This window comes from Parus major, chromosome 1, assembly GCF_001522545.3.
Source record: "Parus major isolate Abel chromosome 1, Parus_major1.1, whole genome shotgun sequence".
Taxonomy (NCBI): domain Eukaryota; kingdom Metazoa; phylum Chordata; class Aves; order Passeriformes; family Paridae; genus Parus; species Parus major.
In genome coordinates, this window is record NC_031768.1 from 39,232,596 (window position 1) to 39,257,072 (window position 24,477).

The following is a 24,477-nucleotide window of genomic DNA, read 5'->3' on the forward strand; positions in this document are numbered from 1 at the left end:
CAGCTTGTTACACAAATGTCAATTTTATTGACACTAGCACACAACTGTATACAGTATTTTCCAAAGAAATGGAATTCATCATTGAGAAATAGTGAAACAGATTAATAGCAAGGTTGTAAGGTTAGAAGTACTTAACTACATTACAAAAGACATAAGAAAAGTGTTATCACTTCAAATGTGGAAACAAAGAAATTCTGGCACTATGCCTGTCATAAGACAGCGAATCAATGATTTGCACCTCTGTGAGAAGTTCACAGCATTGTAGTCTAGAAGTAAAATAGCACCTATCTGTGATAGATATAGATATAGTGACATATCTACCTACCTATCTATAATCCTAAATCTAAGTTCTGATGTACTGTAACTTTTATCAGTACAAACTCAAGTATTTCAAACTACAAAATATCAAAAGGACAATGAATTAGAAAGACGCCCTATCTTACAGTTGGAAGACATTAACCTGGGAAAAGCATTATGGGAAGTATCACAAAAAACGTGCCTGGTGGCTCACAGCACTGCATATACACCCGACTGATGAAAGACTTTGCCTGTCAATACATCACTGACATCTTCAAGTTATTCTGCAGCAATGAGAATAGTGCATGAGCAGTGACCAAACCCAAACACCACCACCACCTATAAGCAAGAGCTCAGTCAGACCCCACCTGCCAATACACTGAACAAATGAAAGTTGAAACTAGCTATAAGAAAGTGGCTGCATTTCAAAAGAGCCTCAAAATGTTCTTACATTACACGTGACATTCTGGGGCTTAATTACAACCAACACAGCCATAAGGTATCAACACACTGGATGCTGCTCTGGGAAATGTGGGAAACAAGTTTGTTTTGGTGTGAGAAAGTAAGCCATAGAGAAATTAAAATGGAGGTTCTTCCCTCCCCCATCTCCAATCAGGTCATGTGTCATGCTGATGGGTCATGGCAGTGCTGCAAACCAACTTTCTCTTTTGCACAGAGGTGAGGAATAAATAACCTGAATTAACAAAGTGTTTTCATCCGATCTCCTGCCACAGAAGAGTATATTCATACAGGCTCTACTCATAAACTACATATTGCAGAATAAAAACAGAAGCAGAAGGGAGAAGACCAATCCTATTTACAAGGTACTGAAATCCCTTAGAGTTCACCCTAAAGGATTCATGGATTGACAGGCAATTATTAGCATGTCATTTGCCAGATAGCAAATGGTACTGCACACTGGAGGCCTAAATGGTTTGCAGCTGGTAACATGGAACTGTCTTTGCTTGTACTTCAAGTGATTTTTATTTAGATTCAGAATTGGGCCATCTTTCAAATTTAATGGTGTCAGCTGTATACACACAAACCAAGAGAAAGTACAGAAGAATGTTTATCTGAGGATTATTTAAATATACACTTAAATTACTTCCTTGGAGGAGTGGGTAAGAATTACTACGCATGTGCTTCAATTATTTCCTAAGCATGTGTTTAAGAAGAGAAACCAACACTGGTTGATGACAGTGGCAAATAGCAAGAATGCACTTTACCATGGCATGCCAGATTGGCCCATCAATGCCAAAACACCTGGAGTGGCTCTCAGTTCCACTGTGCCAGTCTGCTCTCCTGACACCACAGAAAAGAACTGCAGTAGGGAAGGTGACAAAAGCAGCAAAACTTGATTGAAATCTAACTTGGGGGAAAAAAAATAAAAAGTCTGTGAAATAACAATGGCATTTTACATGGCCACTGGACATGAAAGTATGGGTTATCTTCCTAGTTTTACACATGTCTCAAATCGCTCCCCACCAACATACGTATTCCATGTGCCACACAGAAAGAAGCCAGCAGCTAGAATCAAATACTTCATAGCCATACCTTTGTCAAAATACACATCAGTTGCTTGCTGCAGTTTGGTGGTAGGATGGCACGGAGTGCTGGCAAGCTGTGGGTGCCCTGCCAGAGAGGGACAGGCTGGGCTCTGCCCTCGGCTGCCAGATGTGATCCACCCCACCCAATGTACCTGTGCTACTCTTGGCTCCCGTCACATACAGCTGTGAACCCACAGGGGCTGAGGGTGGTGTCTGTGGAGAGCTGGGCTGAGTGATACTGCTTTAAACATGGCTCACATCGAAGGAAAACCAGTTAAAATCAGTACTTTCCAGATGATGAAGTTTCTCCCAGAGGTCAATTCACATCATAGGTGACCTGAACTGCCTGCTGCCTCTTTGTTGACTACATGGGCAGCATAAGATGACTTGAAATCCCTGGTTAGAAACTAACCTAACACAGGGGAGCTCTGCTCTTTGTGAGGGAGACCAATGGGACTCAGTGTATCCTGAAGATAGTTCTTCTCCATTCCTTTTCTCCTGAAACTGCAGAAGAACAAACTCAGGCCATTTAGTGTTCTGCATCTGCTTCAGAAAGAACAGTTCCCATTCATACACACTGTCTGTTAACACAGACGAAGAGTACAGCAGTGCTAAGATGCCCATGGGAATGTTCCTTTTCTGTGGAATACCAAGAAGTGAAAGTGACTCGATTATGGAAACTGAGAGAAAAGATCAACCACTATTAAAGGTGACTGAAATTCTGCTGAAAAACTTCATGAACCGCTTAAGATCTCATCAGATCAACTCCTAAGAGTTCTATTCTCCTCAAGAGTTCTCTTCATCTATTATTATTATTATTATTATTATTTTAAATTAAAAACATGTTAAGAGCCAGAAAAGCACCTTTCTCAATACCTGGAATGTTGCAGGGCTCATTCTCTCTTACTTCTGCTCCATGGCCTGCTCTGCAGTCAGCGGAGGCTTGTGACATCCATAACCCAGCTACTCAACTTTAACGTCAGAACAGCGTTTCCTAAACCAGTCTGGCAGGTGAAACCCAAGTTGTTTTCCCTCTCTCCTTGGCATTACTGAGCATATCACTTATGAAGACTCTTTAACAAGAGAGTTGCCACTGCTGTGGCCACACAGTCTAGCTTAATTTTCCATTTTCACAGTGGTTGCATAGCTCTAACGTGTATTTAGAAGTTTTGGTCAGAGAAGATGCATAGTACAAAATGGCATGGGGGAGAGATAGCACCAGATGAAGCAGCAGGAGTTTTGATATGCACTTCACCAATCACTTAAGTACCTTAGATTGGAGAAGATTTTAATAACAGTGTCCATCCCTTCTCTCCCCAGCTGTGAACCAGGCACAGTCCTGCTGCTGAAGATTTATGGGATGGAGATTCTGCTTTGTTCTCCCTCAATGTAAGAAAAAAAATCCCACTGACTTCTGCAAAAGCTTGAGGGGAACCAGTTCATCAAGCTGCGCTTCTCTTCCCCATTACATGAACCAAGCTGGAGCAGTGGATACAGTTTGTTAGTTTGAAAAGTAGTTACACAACAGCCATAAATTCATGTACAAACATCCCTGAAAGCAGTACCAAAGATTTTGAGGAGGAACAGAAATTAAAAACAAACTTGTGAAGAAATCCAATGTCACATATAACCACTAACTCTGCCTGGCTTGAAGAGGAACTTGACAGGAAAAAGGGTTCACTTTGACTTCACAACTTCGAAATGCATGCCCATGGCAGTGAACAGAATTTGGGAAAATGGTGCACCTTCTCAATGAACCAATTTCCTCATATTTAGGACAAAGCATCAGCCAGCAATTGGACAGAACAATTAAACCAGTGACAGTTTTACAGCAAAATACCAGTTAGAATGAGTAAAAGCCTTCAGGTACAAGTGAAACTAAAAATAATAATAAAAAAATTAATTCCATGCATACACAGTTAAATGGCTTGACATGCTTAGAGTCTCATCAAGCTTGGTGTTGGTTTAGTAGCCAGCAACCTCTCCAGCTGGTGAAGGTCCATGCTTTATTGGTGTACTGCAGTATTAGACAGCGGTGAGTGTGAAATCAGACAGTAACTGCTGTTGGCCTACATCAGGGTCTACTCACATCTTAAGAACAAAGAGTGAGCATTACAGTCTGGGGAGAATACAAGGTCACTGGGCATCAGTCCTTTGTCTAGCCTTGATCTCTCCAGACAGAAATAGAGCAACCTATGGAAGGTTTTCCTGTTGTACCCAGGGTTAGGGTTAGTTTGCCTTTGTTTGCCTTTAAACCAACATGACACAGTGCTACAATAGAATTGGAAACCTTCAGCCCCCATGTAAGCTCATGCCACAGCTACTGTCCATTCCAACAAGACACCTCCCCAGGACTGCAGTGATCCTGCTTAGGAGCCACGGCAGGCAGCCTTGACTGCTGGGTGCAGCCTTCATTAGGAAATGAAGGGCACTCTGACTGTGCTCAATGGAGCCCAAATGCCCTGGAAAAAGAGACCTTCTCCCCTCCCTTCCCTCTGCCCTCTTCCTCCTCAGCGTGGTGTGGTTTCTCGACCTGAGAGTCACAACCCGGTGAGGCTTTTCATTAATTCTGAGGTGAGGAGTGCTCCGTCAGGCAGGATCACTGTAATAGGAGGAATTTAGGTACTCCCAATACAAAATAAGCATTTCTGCAGTAAAAGGACATTGAGACAGTGCTCCAAACAATGCAAGGAACAGAAGATATACCATGCTTTGAGGATAGACAGAACATTTAAAAGGCTTTTTCTCCCAGAGAGGTACATGCTGACAAAACAGTGCATACAATGAAACAAAAAAATGTTTCTCTTTAAAAGGTATTAAACAAATGACAAAAATGAGAATGAAGTCCCCAGCATTGCCAAATTTAAAAATTAATTTTTACTATTGAGATTTATTTTAAAAAAATCTATGCATGTGCACACACAGAAATCAGAAAGGGCTGGGTAAGTGAAAAACTGTCAAGCCTACAAACTTTTGTTAGTGGGCCCAGGTGATTTTTTTTTTAGCAGGAAAAGGGAAATAAAAGGATTCAGCTAATCAAATATTTTTAAGTGCCTCATGGAAAAGCAACAGGCACGAGCTCTAGCATTCTCTGAACTAAACAGAAAGAACTGCCTCTGATCTTGCTGAAAACCACCAACGACAAAAGCCTGTTCTCTTCTCAAAACAAGATTTGCAGCATTTTAAAGAAAGTATCTAATCTAATTTTAACAAGCTTGAAAGCTCTCGAATCAGAAAGCATTCATTTTTCTTCAACCTTCCATGCTCAGTCAGTGACAGCTGTATCATTACTGCCTTTAGACTTGATTTTTATCAGTGTGAACTGCAGATTTTTATGGTTCTCAGGGGTCAAAACTTTACCCCCCCCAAAATGAAAATTACATCTTAAAACTCTAACCATTCTTGAGCAAACTATGTAATGCAAATTTTTGATCCTAAGGTCTTTACTCCCTTTACTGAAATAACACCACCATTATTTACACACATAGTTGTGAAAAACATGCCTGTGAATACACAGCTCAGCCAGGCACACAGGCTTTCCAGATCTCGTAACATTTAAAAGAAAGTGCTCACTGCTTTTAACAACAAACAACATAAACCAAGCTTATTCTACATGCTCTTTATAGAACACAGAATTAGAACAAAAGACAAAACACTCTGTAAAACTGCTACATGTCACCCACACTAGGATTTTTGTTCATAGGACGCCTTTGATTTGTAAGTAGAAATTCTGTATTAAAAAATACCAATGGCACCACACAGCCTAACCATAGGGAGGAACACAGAAGATACCTTTGCTCAAGATGCACATGTTGCACAACAATTATTTCCCTTACAAATAAGTAACTAAGATATGTATCATTGTCTAGGCGCACTTCAGTAACTATAGAAACTACTGAAACAGAAGAGGAAAGATTTTTGCTAATGTCAGTTTCCTAGGTTTTAAATCTCCTCCCTTTCTAGAACCTGACAGTATGGGCAGAAATTCTTCCTAACGTAGCTTGGCTGAAACCAGAGTGTGCTGCTACTCACATTTGTGAGAAGTTACACCCCAGTCTGAGCCCTGGGTCCTCGTGATGCCAGCACTGTGCATCTGCCACTTACCATCAGAAGACCCACAGCCATCACCACCAAGCAGGAGACACCAACAAGCAGCTGGATTTCTGAGAAAAGGACTCTTCTCCTACCCCTTGTGTCTGACAGCAGCTAACAAAAGAAAGACCTACATATTAAAAATTGTTCCAGGAGATTCAATTTCCCTCGTATATTTAGAGTTTCTCTTATTTTTCATGGAGAAGAGGATTGATCCCCTAAATGAAGAGGAAAGAGATGAGCTAAAGTATACAGAAGCTGCCTTAGGAAACTACACTATTCACAGAGAGAGAGAGAGAGACAGAAGCATTATTGGAAGACTAAATGGGATTTTGGCTTACTTCACCTTATTATATGCTTGAACAGAGAACCTTTTTCCTTCACATTCACTGCTCTTTTCAGCTGGTGACAACCGTGCTGCTGAGTAACAGGGATTCTCCAGTGATCCAAAGTTCTCTGCACAAGGCTGTGACACCAAACTTCCTCAAACAGGTGTGGAAGTCAGGAAAAACTTGGATTGGTAACTTGTTTTTCAGCATTAGAAGTTAAATTGCAGCAATTAAAATCTCATTCTAAAGTCACTTCTGAGAGCAGCCTACCAGCTCATTAAGACAAATGAGATTAGTTTAACAAACATGGAATTTGACAGAATTTTTAGGTCAGGCATCCTTTTTTTCTGTTAAAGAACTGTTCCAGAAATAGCCATGTTCATGCTAATTGCATGTAGATCATACTGATGAAATCTGGATCACTGCTTTTACCAAAATTCAAAGTTGGGTCTGCATTATCAGTTCAACTGATCAACATAATTCTTGCTCTCTGGGTACCCTATAACTACTGGGACTTTAAGCTCTCAGAAAAAAGAGTGGAAATCACATTATGCCAAAGGGAACTGAAAATAAATAGGACTAGATATTTTTTGTGTGCTTAAGATGTTTTCTATTCTTCTCTTTTCTTGGAGTTTTCCTGGATCTCCTCAGAAGAAACTCCTAGTGATTACAGAAACACTGTATTTGTGTGCTTATCATGGGACTGAAGAAGACAGAATTTAAAACATCTCTGCTTCTTAGTGAAGAAAAAGAGGGCCTATAAACAGCTTTTAGATCTGTCTCATCCATCTTCTATTTGACTTTCTCTGGTCAACACCAAATACTTGCATGTACAGACAGAGAGGTCAGAACAGGAACTTCTGGAATGAATGCTCTTGCTTCAGAATGAACAGAGCTGCTTCAACTAATAAAAGCCTCACTGCAAAAAAAACCTGTCCTACAAATATTCAGGGGAGAAAATACAGGTCCCAAAGCAGTCTGGTCTAGTAATACTAGCACCATTTAGTGAGCTAATTCACAAACCATGTTTTTTCACTCTTTACTGGGTTCTAATCTAATCTAATGATTACATTCAACATTACCAATGCTGCTCTGTGGAGAAAGTTCTTTCTAGCTTTGCATGACCTTTAATCTTGAAGAACACGAATAGACTGATACGGATTTTCAAAGTATTGACATGCAATTCTTTGTTTTTGCTCATCTACCTATAACTCAGTTCTGTACAGCTCACATAAAGTAAATGTGAATATAGCAAACCTAAAAGCTTTCAGTCACATGTTGATATTTTTCACCTATGGGAAAAGTTCCAGTTTTCCTTTGCTATAATTTGTATTTAGTGTTCACTGCAATAGTTAGTGGGATGGTGCCTGTTAGGCAGGCTATGTGCCAAGGGTGAAATTGCAGCACTTGGTGTAAATCATCTTCAGAGAACACTCCTCTCTGTCATGCACAAGGAGTATGTTTGCTAGGGGATATGGACCTAAACTGTAAACAGTGCAGTCTAGGCTGTTCAGATATCAATTATCCAAAGCTCCATACCTGGAATATCCTAAGTAGTTCTCAGCTCCTACAACAACTTGCCACTCTCCATCTTTCTTTCATCTGTTTATTGATAAATTTAATATCCTGGGCCACTGAGGAAACTAGATTCTAGGAAAGGCTGCCATGAAAAAAAAATAAAAAATCTGGAAGATCCCAAGAGAACACCACAAGTTTGAGCTGCTGCTGAGCAGGAGGAAACTTAAAATTGTCTGACATGACCTTTCTACTGCCACTGCAGAGGATGGATGAATGTGGTCAAGTAGTCGGAATAGCAAAGAATGAATCACAGGGACTTATTCAAAGAATGAATAAATCCTTTTATCCAGAGATTACCTACATCTGCAAGTTATTATGGACAATCCCCTAACTGCTTTTGCAACTTGTCTCCATATTTACCCAACTATATGGACAGAGCTGCTGCATCAACCCAGGCTTCTTCCACATCCTCTGGAAAGAAAGGAGAGAGATGGATGATTCAGGACCACACATAGCTGCTCAGTCTCACTGGGATTCAGCTGCCTCATTGGTACCAACTGCCTAAGGATATCTGGGCACTCGTTGAGTATGGAACTGAAAGTTTATGATTGACAATAAAAGTTTTAGAACGGTGAATCAAAAGTACCATCAGCCACATTCCACAATCCACTGGAATTGGTGGGAGAATCTGTTAGCTACCCTGTCTGTAACTGCCTTGAGACAAAGGCAATTGTAACTATACCTGAGACAAAGGTATGCTTTACATCACTGCTGTTGTCCACTATATTCAGATTAATAAATGTTCACAGCAATGAACTAGAACTGACAAGCTCCTCTTACCGTGAGCACCTTGTGTGCCACGACAGTAATTCCTTCATCTCATCTCATCTGCAGTCTTGTCCTGAAGGTTTCTGCTCTTTTCTGCAAGGTCCTTTGGACTGTCCCACAGAAGCAAATTCCCAGATGAATTCTAAGGGGCCTGATCCTGTTTGAAAATGTCAGTTTTAAACTCCTGCCTCACTTCAGCATTCTTGGCAAGGGCTCAGACATGAACCACATGTCTGGTGGAGGAATTTGGCCCACAGACTGTTTTAATTACAACCTTGTCTGCTGATATTAAATGGAGCTTCACTGGCATTAGAATGCTGCAGAAGTAATTAATCCTAAATTAAATTATTTCCTATGTAATTTGTAAACCTTACTTCTTTTAACTGGAAGAATTCCATGTGTTAAAACAACAACTACTTTAACATTCAAAGCTGAAAAAATGCCAGAAGACAGAGAACTCCTCATATTGTATTTGTGAGGATAATATTGAAGTGGGAAAAGAAAAGCTGTTGAGATACTTTATTAGCAACTAGGCTAACTCCAGCTAGACCCAGTGGGTCTATTCTTAAAAAGTTAGGAATTCAGTATCTTTGTAGGCATATGAGAGACGAATCTGGCCTGGAAACAGTATTTGAAAGGATGCAAAATAGCAAACACTACTTATAAAATTTAATATTCACTTAAATCTAAAGAATGTGAAATCTATTCACTTTTCTTAAGTAGCAGAAATGACTTCAAATCCTCTTGTTGAAAATTCATTACTTGAACTCTTGAATTACTTGAATTTTACTGGCTAATGAAGCAATTAATTCATCTGTCCAAACTGCTATTACTTTACTTTATACCTACTGGTACTTTTGCTGCACAGGCAGTAAAAAATAAATCAAAAGGAGAGTCATGCACCCATTTCCCCATGCTCACACTATCTGCTGATGAGAGCTTCAACTACTTATATTTCATCTTATATACTGTGAACTTCAAGGCAATTATTTTACAGCTATTCTAAATCCAGAACACAAACCATCCTCTTTTAGAATCATATACAAGCAAGTTTTTTCCTAATTATCAATCTCACTGTTTGCAGACTCATGCTTTTAACTACAGGAATAAATGAGAGTATTCCCTGTCCCCAAAATATCAGTATCTAAAGAGATGCTTTAAATCATTCCTGTTCAAGAATGAGGGACCTAGTATCTAAGAAAACCAACAGGCTAAAGGAGATGAGAGAGTTAATACTTATATTTACACAAAGACGTAGTTTACTTTCAAAAGAGTAAAGTATATAACAACACATGCCTAACTACTGTAGGTATATTTTTAAATATCCTTCACTCAGATTAAACTCTGTTAAAGTGTGCATAGACCAAGGCATTAGAAAAATTAAAAAGACTTCTTATTTTATAATTTTTGTAAAAACAATCTTGAAAATTTTACAGTGTCTAAATTTACAAAGTCCTGTCACTTTTTCATCAGTACTTATGTGAACGGATTCATCATTGCTGCATGCATGAACTGCATGATGCAGATCATTGGGAGTGACCTGCAGTTCAGTCAATGCTGCTGTTCATCAGTTAAAATTCTGGGACTTATTTCCATTCTTCAACAAGAAAAATATATAAAAGTCAAAAATAAGGCCAATTATAAAAAGAACATCTTGTCTCCCAGCTCTAGTAACTGTAGGACACTTTCCATACAGAAGAACTTTTATCTGGATTTTCTTACTTAACTTGGAGAAACTAACATCAGATTTTATTAGGATACTTCAATTCTCAATACTTTTAGCCTGTGAAAAGGAAGTATACACAGTATTAGTCTCTTTGTCCTTCTGCTCATATCCACTCTATGGATAGAGCAGAAGACAATCACCCTGGAACATGGTTGCTCCTATCATTCTCTTGTCAGGGGATGAAAAATTTCTGAGGTGGCACTACTAAAAAAGTAGCCTATGACAGAGTAATTGGATCCTGCACAGACAAAGGTTTTTTGTGATCAAAGCAAAAAATAAAACAGCCACCATCTCCAAGCCACCCACCACAGAACTTTGATGTCTCTATAATAATTTCATTGAAAGTATAAGCGATTAAAAAATTTCTTGCAATATATCTCTATATTAAACTGATAAAGGATAGAGAAAGGATTGCCTTGCAAGTAATACTCATACCACTCTTCATTAGAGCTGTTTTGATCAAAGTTTTTTTTTCACTTGAACTGTATCTTGCATCCTGTTCTTTTTCTTGCCCAAGAAAGAGTTTGGAGATTCAAAATCTCCATCACCAAATCAGCCTGTTGAACCCACTGAAGAAAAGGACAATACTGTCATTTTTCTTAACAACACTATCATTTTATACATGCCTGATTTGTACCCTCAGTTCATCAGATTATAAAATGAGTTATGAAGAAGAGTAGACCAGACACATTCTAGCTATGAAAAAAATTTCCAGCGTATTTCAAGATTTCAACAAGTTGTGGTCTTGAATATCAAGCTGCCTACATTTGGCTGCAAGTTCATTTTTTTTTTCTCCTAACTCTGTTGAGGCACTCGTAAGTTGCTCTCCTTATATGGGAGAGAAGAAGATTGTAATAGACATACAAAAGAGCACAATGTACCTACTTGATTTGATTGTTTGTCAAAATAACTAGTCAAATATCAAAGCAGCTACAACATATACCTAAAACAAGACTTCACACAAAGAAGGGGTGAGTGTATAAAGTCTTACAGACGTACCTAAATCAGTAATAATTTTCCTCTCCTCCTGCCTTTCAGAGGAGATGCAAACTGTTAAGCATTATTGAGACTTATTATTGTGTTCCAGCATCCTTCTCCCTCTGGCTGGTCTGTACAATGATAATGTGTGAAACAGCCCATGCACTGAAATTATTACCAGCCACTCATCATGAGCCCCAGGAGATGCAACCACTCCAGTGAGCTATCACAATATCCCCTGGTCTCATACACGCTGCTGCCTAGCAGCTGAAGACCTGCACACCATCTTCATCACTCAGGCCAACAGACACATCCTCCTCTACCTCCTCGTCAAGCTGCAGGCTTCCAAAGGAGTACTTATTTCTAGGCATGGGAGAGGAGCTCAGCACAACGGGGTTTCCAAACACCAGGGGGTGAGTGAAGGGGTTAATGACCTCTGAGTCGGAATCACTAGATTCCGTCCCGCTGCTGGTGGAGCCCTCCATCATCTGGATTGCAGCCATGTGATCCATCATGCCGCTGGCACGCAGCGACTGCATCACCGGGCTCTGCTTGGGCTGTGCCCCTGCTGGCATGCCATTGGCCAACATTTTACCTTCTGGAGAAGACATCTTAGCCACCCCACCTCCTTTGCAGTATCTCTCTGATTTATACTCCTGCCCAGGGGTTGAGGATATCTGGCTTAGGATAAATGGATCTGTAACTGACTTATTGCAGAGATTATGGGTTTTCTGCGCACGAGGCCGCTGAGAACCTGGAGAATATCTGCAATACCCATGGCAGTTAGTGGCATGGCTGTCCTCCTCCCCAGTCCTGCCCCTGCAGTCGTGACCATTTTCTGAGACATAACCCTGAGAGCCAGTTCTACTCAGGCTCATCTTGGGGCTTGACTCCTTGCTACTGGGAGGCAATGGAGTGGCCAGCGGACTGCGGCTTCCTGGCCCTCTGAACATTTCATCAACCAGAGAGCTATGCCTTGGCATCCTGGGGCTTCCCCCAGTGTAGAAGGAGAGATTAGCTGTGTTATCATCAAGGTACTCTTCAGAGAGATACTGGGAAGACTTTAGAGAAGCTGAGGAATCCCTATATCTAGTTCTATTGCGATTTTCATCTCTGTAGTGAATATAGGCACCACTGGTCAAATCACCCTCATAATTGTCATTTGTTTGGGAATATGACCGGGTTATTTGTCCTCTGAGGAGATCATACTCGCTATCTACATCACTGCAGTCAATGAAAGGAATGGAGGTGCTGCTGCCATGAGCAGCCCTGGAAGCTGGACCTGTGCTTGGCTGCTGTGATTGAGGTCTGTTCTGCTGCATCCTATCCTTAGCAGGCTCCTCTTCTTCCTCCACTGTTGAGACCACTGCTCCATCCATCTTTCTGCTTTCCTTTGGGCTCTTCTTCAAGGAAGGGCTCTTGTGCTGTCCAGTGTCTTCTGCTGAAGATTTCACCTCCTTCCCTTGCCGGCAGCTCTGCACTGCTGCAGCATCATTGCTGTCTCCATGGGCTCTAGCACTCTGGAAAGATAACAGAGGGAAGGCAAGGGGGAGACAAGGGAAAGACAAAAGGGGAGGGTGGGTGGGAGGGGAGAGGTTTGGGAGGGATGGGAGCCAGGAGGAAAAGGCTGCATGTAATTACATGCCAGAAATTTGCATCTGCAGCAATATAGGAGTCTCTTGGAAACAAAAAAAAAAAGAGGTAACCCAAGCCCCAAAACTAATTAGAATTTAAAAAAAGAGGTTTCTGATCTTGAAGAACAGGAAAAAACAAAGGCTAAACAAGGGAAGAGAAGGCAGACTATGCAGTGATAATGTAAAAAGGGGTATTTGAGGCGTTTCCATGCTCTAAGGCAGCCACTAACACTCTAAAAACATCGACCTGTTCACACTACTCTGAGAAGTTGCAGGAAAAGATAAAAACGTAAGAGAAATTCTGCACAGCCTAGATACACGAAAAAAAGTCATGTGTGGGCTTTTGAGCGCCCTGCATTCACTCCCTGGAGCACACCTGCCACTGGTTCATAGGCTGGCTTTTCTGCACACATCTGCCCAGCAGCCATGCTTCCATCTACCTGAGCTTGTCTCAGCAACATTAAAATGCTACAAGCTATTTGAAATAGGCTCCGTCTACAACAGAATTCTCTTAAGCTCCTAAATTTGCAGAAAGGAGAGAGCCTGTGAATATTAAAAGGAAGTGAGGCATGGAAGGCAAAGGTTTAGGTTGCATTCTTAAATGCATTAACCTAGTAGCTTGCTCATGACTTTTTAAGCTCTACCTAACACAAGGTTATGTGATCAAAGGTTCACCTCCACAGACACAGATGAGCACAGAAAACACTGGCAAGTGGAGAACCCACAACAACTGAGTCAGGAAAATGAAGCTTCCTGACCTCTGTCTCCTCTGAAGGCTGGCCCTGGAGGGCCATCAGCCCATATGTTTGGGATGCCAGCAATTGGAGAAACCAGAGCCAAAGAGTTGGAAGAGGGTGAGGCCACTGGTACTGTCTGTGCCTGTGGGAGTGCTGTTTTCTGCATTTACATGTGTGGCTGTGTGTTCATGTACTTTATGTGTGCTCTCATGTGTGTGCCTATAGTGAATACATGCTCAGCCTAAATACCAGCTGGACCTGGGAGCTTGCAGCTGCTGCAGCCTCACCACTATTGGGCTTTTGGACTTGTGAACTCCTAGCACATAGCAGCTGTCAGCATAAGATAAATACATGCGGTATCTACCAGAGATAACGGCTCAGAAGGCCAGAAGTGCAATTTTTCTGAGGAAATAATTGCTCTCCTCCCCGGTTAATACCTGGTTAATACTAACCTAACACCTTGAAACAGGCAACCAAGACCTCTCAGCAAAGAAAAGTAATTACACTTTCCCCAGATGCAATAGCCAGCTACAACCACGGACCCTAGCAGCAACACCGAGCATTGCAATTTTTCAGATGGTCATTAGTACAGCTCAGACAAGCTCACTGTTCATATTTGTGTGGTTGTCTGTAAGCAGTGCTGTTTCACACAGCAGAACCTAAAGCTTATGACACCCAGGGCTCCTTAGCTCCCAGTTAAATGGTAAGTGAGCAGAAAACTATGCTCCTAGGGTTTCAAAACAGCAATCAGTGGAGGGTAATCTAACAAGGAATGTTTAAAAGGATTTCATTTCCAAGGTTTCATCAACATCACTGACTTGTTTTGGCACCTCTGTATGCTGTTCTGAAGGCTGTGCAGTCAGACTCCTGATGGAATGAATCTTGCTGTGTTTCCTGGAGATAAAAGGAAAATCACATAAAGAGCTGTTTCAGGGATTTTTTTTTCCTACGAACAGGAATCAAGAGATATGCCTCTTTTAAAACAAAACCTTTGAATAACAGCTTTCATAAAATTTTGCTCCAAAACAGATTAACATTCCTCCTTTCTGTAAAATTTTAATGTGGTATGTGTTGCAAAGGTACCACTGTAAGAAAAGGGAAAAGCACTGAAGCAAAAATGGTCCATCAGGTAAGCATGAATCGTAAGCAATTAACTATTGTATGGTCTTTGTGGCATTTTGGCCATTACTTTCAGCTCACCATGAGCATGATGAGTTCAGACAGAACTGGCTCTAGCAAGCTAGAAGACTTCCAGTATCCCTAGAGACCTCTCTCTTGAGCTTGGCTGAACTTTTTCTTACTTCCAGTTTTATTCTTGATCTGAATATGTCTGTTCACACACATTAACCACATCCCAGCAAAGAAGGTGCAAATCAAATTGGGAGAAACTTACCTGTGATGTAAGGATGTTCACTGCTGAAAAACAGATTGAAGACGACTGATTTTAATTGAATTCTAAGTTATGAAATATCTGCCAAAGCATTCACCGGATATTACACACGTGATAAACTGTCAAACCAGTAGAGAAGGAATTTTTTCCTTGGACAGAAGCCAAGATCTCAGACTATAACTAACTGGAAATCATGACTTTTCTTAGATTATAACACATTGGGATAATAAATTTATTTCCTCTCACCTTTCAAACTGCACTTTTTTGTGCCCTCCTTCCTTAACGTAGTCAAGAACTTGCTTCTGAGTCCGACCACTGGAAGGAAACCAGAGTTAAAGTATTTAATACAATATACTACCTGGTCATCATAAACTTGTATTTGGCTTGCATATAAAGTCACAGCAACCAGAAAAGTATTTGTCACTATCAGCAGAAACTCAGGTTAAGATCACACAGGAGGAGACTTGGTCAGATACACACAGATTTTTAGCATTTTACATTACTTGCCTCTTTTTTTTTTGCTATGGAGCTACTTTTTGATGCCATTTCAGAACTGCTTAAATTCAGTTGTGTGGGCTCTATAGGGTACTACATTACTGGGAAGTCACTACTAATACTGGTAAACCCTGGAACCAAGATGAAACCCCCTAACATGCACTTCATTCCTTGGTTGCTACTATAAATAAAGCACACCTTTTCTGCAGAGATTTAGGCTGGAAATCCCTGTCTCTCCTTCTGCTACAGGGTGTGAAGTAGTGAGAAAGCCCAGCACCGTCTATTGTGCAAAGCTATAAACTCCAAAGCAAACTGAAAGCAGCACAGGAAACCCACACCTCAAGAATGCTCAACTGAGAGCCAAATTCTTCCAATTCATTAGAGGCTTTCAGGGCCTGGAAAAGGTTACTCAGTGTAGTAACACAGCTCACAGTGAGTGGAGGATGAAGCCAAAACCTGCTTTCCAAAGCCTGAGGTAAGTTGAATGCACCTACAGTTTTCTAACTACTTCAGGCAAAAACTTAGCAAGTTAGAGCTTGTTTATGCAACATAGGTCCTTTCATCTTAATTAATTTACTTTGCAGGCAGCAAACAAAAGTGAGAAGAGAGTCAGAATGGCTATATATACACTAGGTTCTTGTGCAAGGCATCTAGAGTGCATCATTCATCTCAGCAAAGAGCATTTCTGGCTGTACAGCCTGTATCAGCTTCACAAACAAAAGAAACTTTATGAATAAAAGGATTTCCCCCCTGGCATGCACAATGCAATACCTACAATGGTGCTTCTGCCAGTGTAATGAAAAAGAAAAAAAGCCAAAACAGTAACCCAACTATTAAAAGCTTTCTTAAAGGTCTAACAGTATCACATGTATACGTGGTCTTAGCAGAGGTGGTCATCTCACATAAATCCTTTGTGAGCATAAAGTTCCCTGCATAAAGCCATAAAGCTTTTGTCTGCATAATATGTGTTTATCACAGGGACGTGCAACAAAAATACAAATCTCTACTCTGATACATAGGAAAGACCCCATCCTAGGAGCAGAGGATTCCAAGAACTCCCAAAAATTGCTAGCTAGTGTTGCTTAGGACACAGGTGAATTTTCTTGTGCAAAACCAGCTGGACACTATATAATTTATATCTTACCTCCAGAAAGCCACTTTGCAACAGAAGTAATGCAGGGTTTTCCCCTACAGTGTTCTTTGCACTATTCTGGCTGAGAAGATGCAATGGAAAATATAAGGGAGCAAACTATAACTTAAAAAAGGTGAACTGAAAATAACAGGTCTAATCCTAGACCACAATGCATATGATTTGGAAATGGAGAGGCAATAAAGGTGGAAACAATGCACATCTTACCTGAACCTAAATGAAGAACCTCTAGAAAAAAGAACAGGCTTAGGCTTTGGTTTAGGTTCCTCAAAAAGCCTGAAAAAGGCATGATGCTCCACACAGATCTTCCAGAAGGACTTGCAAAAATCTCGACTGGCCATAAGGAATTCCAGGGTGTCCTGGAATGAACTCTGAAAATTGGGATAGCATTTGCAATATAAGCTGGTAAGCAACACAGATTAGAGAAATGCATTGACGAATCAGGTACTACACTAAGAAAAAAAAAACACAAAAAAACCCAGAAGCTTCTTCCCAACTTACTGGCTTTCAGGCTTCCTACCCTTCTAACATTGAGACATCACTGGTCTGCCTGTCAGTAACAAAGCTATTGTTCAAACTTCCTTTCATTGACAAATATGACAGAGATAAAGCAGTGGTTTGAATGCTAATGAGAAGAAGTTGATTATATGCTATACCTTAAGAACTGATGATACAGGACCAGAGTTTCAATGAGAAAATGACTCTGGAACTTTCTATTATGATTGATTCAGTTTACATGTCCTTTGCCAGGACTGCTCACCTGAGATGCCAGGTTGATGTGCACAGTACCAACACTGAACACAAGCCAGTAAAATATTCAGGAGGTGATAAAAACCACGTGTGATCTCTGAGTAGAAATTCACCAAATAACCTTTTGTCAACTTCATCAGCTCCTAACAAGGACTTACATTCACATCAGGCCGTAGTTTGATAAGAAAACGTTTCCTCTTGAAGCTCAGCTTTCGAACCTTAGCCCAGTTGAAGGCATTGATCTTGGTGTGACCCTACAGAGAACAAAGCCAGCTGGGTTTGATCATTCCAGATACAAATGGAAAAAATCTAAACCACTAAAGAAGCTTGTCATAAATAAATCATCTGCTCACTTAATCTGAAATGATGATATTTCTTATAACTCATCCTCTGATAATGCAAACCATAAACATCTGGTGCAATGACTGAAGGCAGGCACTTATTGTTAAACTCTTGTAATACAGGACTAGTTACTGTGAAAATATTCAACCCAGTATCACTGCTCAAGACAGGGTGGGCCAGATTTTGTGGACTAAATCACCTTCCAAAGGTGCCTCATTCTATTTCCACCAATGACAGAGAATGCAGGGAATCCAGACACTTGTCACCTCACTTCCATGAGGTAGATATCCTCCCTCTTTTTATGTCTGCAGGGCAAAATAAATATCCCTTTTAAATATTGCTCAACTGTGGAAAAAACAAGCAACTGCAGGTTTTGTATTGGAAGTACAAAATACTGTGTATATTTTGACCTTTCATAAGGAGCACCAGAAGCAAAAGCAATCTAAACGAATTATTTGTCTCCAAAGATCCACGAATTTATTTTCTTGGAAAAAGCAACCAATACCATAAGCAAACAGCAAGAAGGAAATTATCCTCATAATACTCCAACTCCCAGCCACTACATCAGTAGCCTCTACCCTCCAGAAGTTTCATTCTTCACCTATGTCAGCATGCATTGGAGGTGTTATGTTAAAATAGTCACTACAGCAGTTTGTTCAATGAAGACTTCAATACAAGCATTCCTACAGCACAGCACAGAAGTTTCAGAGAACTACTACAGGACTGCCAAATGCAGAAACCCACGTTGATTTGGGCACCATAATCAGACAGCTGTAGGAGCAATGACAGTGTAATGATCTCTGCTAAGTCAACCAGCTGTCTAAGAATAACATAATTAATCTCCTTAAAATAATCAGCAGCACTGACACTGATTTCTAAATAAATGACAGACTTTAACATAAGTCTAACTACAGCTTATGCCATTTGTGAGTGAACCTTTATTTTCATTGGGGTCATTCTAATGAGATCCTCATATTTCAATTTCCATCAGTTAGAACCATAATCAAAATAAGAACTTAGCTCTTGACCTATGAAGTGGTTGAAGGAAGCCCTAAGCCTACTGACAGACGCCAATTGCTGGTCAGACTCCAGCAGGTCAGAGCCTGACTTCCTTTTCAGCATTCAGTCTTAGAGCTTTACCCAGTAAAATTTCCAAGCTTGTCAGAAACTTTGAGAACAAAACAAAACTGTTTTGAAAGTCCCAAACACATTAGGTCAAGAAGACATGACTTCAGACCTTGACAAATCAAGCCTTGGGCCATCAACCTGCAGCTACACTTTAAAGAAGGATCTCAGCTGCCTGCTGAGACTCTGAGGTCCGTGCTGCTTTCTGTGGATGCACACTTTCACCTTGAAGACGATCTTAATTTACAAGGCTTGGCAATTCATTAATTCATCTGATGAAAATGCTGTGGGGGAGCAGGGGAAGGGCCTGAACATACGATTGCTTGAGTTATGTGCATCTCTAACAATGTCCTAGTGTTCTCATGTCTCAACCTATGCTTCAGTTTTGGGGTTCTACTACCAACTCATTTAATTGATCTTTTTAATTTGCTGCCTCTTTTTGGCTGTTTGTTTGGTTAAATTTTTTAAATCTTATCTCAGAGCATTTGGGTCAGACACTTCTGGGCTTGTTTGTTGCTGTTACTTTTCTTTATGAAAGGACTCAGAGTACTTTGTACTGGAAACACTAGTATTTTAATTACAGTCAAACAGTTAAAATGAATAGTCTTTTTTGACAATTGTAAAAAGGGACATTCTAAAAAATAGCTTACCTGTTTTTAGCACAGAGTCAGGTAAGCAACTAAAGTGAAAGCAGCTGACACCAGCTGACAACCTGTAGCTTCACAATTGTAAAAGCCAAATTTGTTATTTACATAAGGGGAACTGCAGAATGAGAATTTGACAAATTTACTAATGATGCTTCATGAATATTTATAGACTGACTGGAGTAGGAAAAGAGAGGACGGAAATAGAAGGAAAACAGTTTGGATCTTTAAGGGAAAGAAATAAGATCCATGGATTCAGCAAAGATGGCCAAAGCTGATCAAGGAAATGGTAAAAACTTGAACGAAGTAATACTACAGAGAGCTTATGGCTACTGCCTTCATCCTTCTGCATGGACTCCAGCTGTCTGTTGTTTCACTTGTCTCTGCTTCTCACCCACTTAATACGCACCATGCCTGCAAGACCCACCTGCTCCTACATGTAGGAGAAGTCAGCATGCAACCTGCAAAGCCTAAGCCACGGCTCAGTTTGCACCTTGAACAGCACACTGCAGATGCAGCTGGAGTTCTACAGTGTACATTCACATAAGGTAGGAGTCCCTGGAAGTGAAGGACCTAATGCAGCTATAACAGGTTTAAGATCATTCTTAGAAAAATTTTGGAACTTTGTGCATTTTCCCAACTGAATACCAGTAGACATGGATGACTTCCTGAATTCTGACTGCTGTCAGAAATCTTTGTGCCTTATGAAGTACAGAATCAAGTCCCAAGCAGCTCTAACCTGAAACACCAGAATGCCTGTGTTGGCAACAGCCAGGTTGATTTTTGTCCCCTCCCTGTCCTTGGCTGGATGCAAGCGTATCCCGTACATCTCCAGCCGACGGGCAATCTCCAAAAGCTGGAAGTCAGACTCTGCTGGTGTCTGTCCCCTGAGAAAGAAAACACAGAACACTCACAAGCTTGTCACACCTTTTAATAGAGATCAAGAAGTCCTCCAGAGAACAGAGACATTTGATCAAAGAGACTGAAAACTGTCAGAGGTATAATATCTGTATGGTTTTTCTACATCCCCAGACTTGTACCAACTACAACAACAACTTACTCTAAACAAATATGAAAGAATACACAGATTTTACAGCCTATTAGAAATTTTGATTGTTCCAATTCTGAGACACCTGTTAAAGCTAGATTTTAAACCATTAGCTCTAACAGAATTTACTACTTCCCTTTGTTTTTTCCACTGGAAAACATGCCATATTCCTAAAAAAAATCATGAATGGAAGCATGTTATGATGTTTATTCATTGTAAAAGTGAATGTAATACCAAAGTGAAGTAAAACAGAAGGCATGAAAACCTCACCATAAATGTTGTGAAGACATAAGCACCGCCATCATTAATTGTGATGACATTATGCAAAGCTTTGACTATTACTACCATAAAAATGACTACCACTCACCTATTATTCAACCTGGCTCAAAAATGAAACTGTTCACATCTTGAAGTGTTCTTGATAGCTACAAAACACTTTTTAATGCCTTATTGGTACTTCTGTTCACCAGCTTCTGAGTACAGGTCTTTTCTCTAGACATTAGGATACCAATTTGCATCATCATCTTGAATTCTGTTCTCCCAAATCCATAGTTCTGCAAGTACTCTGTGCTTTTCCCAAAACTATCACTAACTTCTTCAACCTATCTCAAAATACAGCGTGGAAAGGTTGAAAGGCAACATCAGTGTCCTTGAAACCAAAGGACTACTGTCAGAAGTGCCTGACTGATGAGTCGTGATTTGCAATCATACCTGCATGCACAAAATCAGCAGTAAAGCATTTTGTATGAAATAGACTGTAAAATAACAGCATGCTTGAATGAGTATCAAATCAATTGCGCTTTAAACATCTTGTTATGATAATGGGAAAAAGGCAGGAGTAACCTTCAGAAAGTTCATAGGCTTTAACAGTTTTTGAGAAGCAACCTTTGAGAAACTCAAATGTCCAAAGTTCTTTTGTTCTTCAGGTCTAGCACATACTTACCATTAGAACTACTCTACAGGAAAAGAAGGCAAATAACAAGAACAAAAAAGTCTTACATGTGGTTACGGTGAAATTCCATGATTTTGTCTTCTAGTGCTTCTTGATGAGGTATATACTTGTTCTTTGCTAAGTGTTCACGATCTATGGTTTCATCAAAATCCCCAATCTCAGCTGTGGAGAATTTTAAGAGGAGTCTATTAAAACACTACATTACATCTGAATAATCTGGTCAATCCAAAAGACGTGGACAGCCGGGAAGAGGGCAGAGAAGCAAACATAGCCTCTTGCAACCTGTGTCATGGTTTCATGATTCAGATTCCCACTACATTATCTTTCATAGATTACTCTCTTCTCCTCTGTGTTAGTATTCGACACATGAGAAGAAGCCCCAAGATTTCTCCCATCCACCACGACTAAGTTGTTGGATGTCAGCTGAAGAGACGAAGCCATCAGTGCTACCTTGACCTGGGTGTGAGGTAAGGGCAGGGGTAACAGGGAGGGCAGCACTAATTGAGCAGAACTCATCCATCTCTCTCACACTCTCTCATGCTGCTCAGGTGCCTCTCCTTGGAGCAGCCAGGCACTGGGCTCCTCTCCAGGCCCATGTCCTGCATGGTAACCTTTGAGAGAAAGTCAGAAAGATGGTTCTGTTTGCTTGTTTGAACAGTAGCTTGTAATCCACCTCATGGGATTATGAAACCTTTGTCTTCATCTAATTCTGCAGCAGTTTGAGACACATTCTGTCTCCCTCCTCCTCAAAGCTGCTCCCATCTGCTGCAGTTATTCAACACTGTGTGTGCAACAGTATGGCACACCCACCTTCCATTTTGCAGCCCATTCAGTGAAATTTCCTTTTTTTGGCAGGTGTGGGGGTGAGGGGCAGGCAATCTATCTGTGGGTGCCAAATTACTATCTTGTTGCCTGCTATTCTTGGAATATCTCTGAAAAATCTTGTTATTAGTTTTTTCACTGAACAAGCTGAGCAGCTTCTGCCTGCAAACCTGACGGAGTAATAGCAACGTCGCTGCAACAAAGGCTGCTACCTTGGTAACGTCAGGGAAATTAAAATAGAGTGCCCTCAAATTAAATGCAGGTTGCAGTCAGACACGTTGTTGCACGGCTGACCCAGGGTAGGACAGACCCACGCTCAGACAGACACCCCTGCTTCATCCTCGCCTCAGCTGCGCCCATGCAAATGAACCCCTGATCCACTGCTGGTCAAACTAAGTCTGCTCAGAAAAAGGAAAGGTTTCAGATCACATTTAAAACACTGTATTTCTGACAAACTGGGATCAGATGTACCTTAAATGCACAGAGGAAACAGCAGCATGGTGTTGGCAGTGAAAATGAGGAACCAAAGCATCTGTGAATGACAGAGCAGTAGCTTTTTTGACCCAAACTGCCTGCAGACACATGATGACATTGTTTACTTTGAAGGTCAGAGGTGGAAAAGAGTTGAAAACTAAGACTTTCTGATTTATACCCCCTCATTGACCCAATTGGCTCTCAATCATTCCTTAAAATGGTAGAAATACTACATAACCTTTGAGAATTTTCCTTTTTAAAATTGTCCTGTTTGTCCCCATCTCAGAAACAGCCCTCTGCTTCCAGTTTTACTCCTCTCAGACTCAAAAATCTTCAAGGTCTGTTTTTAATCCTGCCTCAAATAAATGGCAAGTTTTTGTTCTTTAATGAAGCCTTAAAGCCACCTAAGTTTGCAACACCTCAAATAACATGGGCCTGGATTCTTCAAAATGCAGCTCAAAATCCATGTCTGTGTACACAGATGAGCTTAGCACACCTCCTGTAGGGCTTTCTTCAGAGACAACAGAACAGAAGACACTTTCCTCACCTCTGTATGATTTCTAAAATGTTCTCAGCATTTTTCAACTGCTAATCCATTATCAAAATTGTCTTCCTGGCTTTCAAATTACTTCTGAATTTGTTCTCTCTGACCTGCGACTCAACAAGCTTTTACTTCCCGCCTTACCCATATTTTCCACCTTAAATTACTGTCTAGTAGCACTCCATTGAGAATGAGAGGGAGTTATATTGTAAATATTGTCAGCCTCACATGTAACTACTCTTTAAAATCTTATCCTGTGATTTAGCCAAAGACTTCTTTACACTGCTGATGGTTTTTCTCACACCTTGCAAGTGCATTACACCATGCTGTAGTCTCTCTGCATTAGCACTTCTGATACATCTACTGCTTTGTATTTCAGCTCCTTTCCTCTTATGACAGAATTATAGAATTGCTTCCTTTGGAAAAGACCTCTAAGATCATCAAGTGCAGCTGCTAACCCAGCCCTGCTAAGTCCACCAGTAACCATGTCCCTGATTGCCACATCTACACATCTTTTAAATACCTCCAGGGATGGTGACTCAATCACTTCCTGGGGAAGCCGCTTCCAATGCTTGAATTTCTTATTTTCACAAAGAAATTTTTCCTAGTGTCCAGTCTAAACCTTCCCTGGTACAACTTGAGGCTGTTTCCTCTTGTCCTGTCACTTGTTACCTGGGAGAAGAGGCTGATCTCCACCTGGCTACAATCTCCTGTCAGGCAGTTGTAGAGAACCCTAAGGCGCCCCAGTCTTCCTCTTCTCCAGGCTAAACAACCTCAACTCCCTCAGTTGCTCCTAATAAGACCTTTGCTCCAGAACCTTCCCCAGCCTCCTTCCCTTCTCTGGACATACTCTAGCACCGGAGTGTCTTTCTAAGGGACACAAAACTGGACACAGGATTTGAGCAGTGGCCTCATTCCACAAGCAGTGCTGAGTACAGGGGGACAGACAATCACAACCCTGGTCCTGCTGGCCACAGCTATTCTTGACACAGGCCAGGATGACACTGGCTTTCTTGGCCACCTGGGCACACTCTGGCTCGTGGTCAGTCCACGCTTCA

At 40.9% G+C, this 24,477-nt stretch overlaps 1 protein-coding gene across 5 annotated transcripts in view; it reads right to left on the bottom strand.

Annotated features, from left to right (window-relative positions):
- Nucleotides 1-24,477, bottom strand: part of FARP1 (FERM, ARH/RhoGEF and pleckstrin domain protein 1) — a 201,745-nt gene that overhangs the window by 33,374 nt on the left and 143,894 nt on the right. For 4 of the 5 annotated variants that reach the window (XM_019006212.2, XM_015624585.3, XM_015624595.3 and 1 more), the window contains exons 7-13: nt 21,630-21,744; nt 20,322-20,469; nt 17,630-17,725; nt 16,929-17,092; nt 15,323-15,391; nt 14,505-14,580; nt 12,598-12,835 (exon numbers count right to left, since the gene is read on the bottom strand). In XM_019006212.2, the coding sequence (XP_018861757.1) occupies nt 12,598-12,835; nt 14,505-14,580; nt 15,323-15,391; nt 16,929-17,092; nt 17,630-17,725; nt 20,322-20,469; nt 21,630-21,744 (906 nt within the window). The remainder of the gene's footprint in view (nt 1-12,597; nt 12,836-14,504; nt 14,581-15,322; nt 15,392-16,928; nt 17,093-17,629; nt 17,726-20,321; nt 20,470-21,629; nt 21,745-24,477) is intronic. The other variant, XM_015624602.3, reaches the window with a different exon arrangement.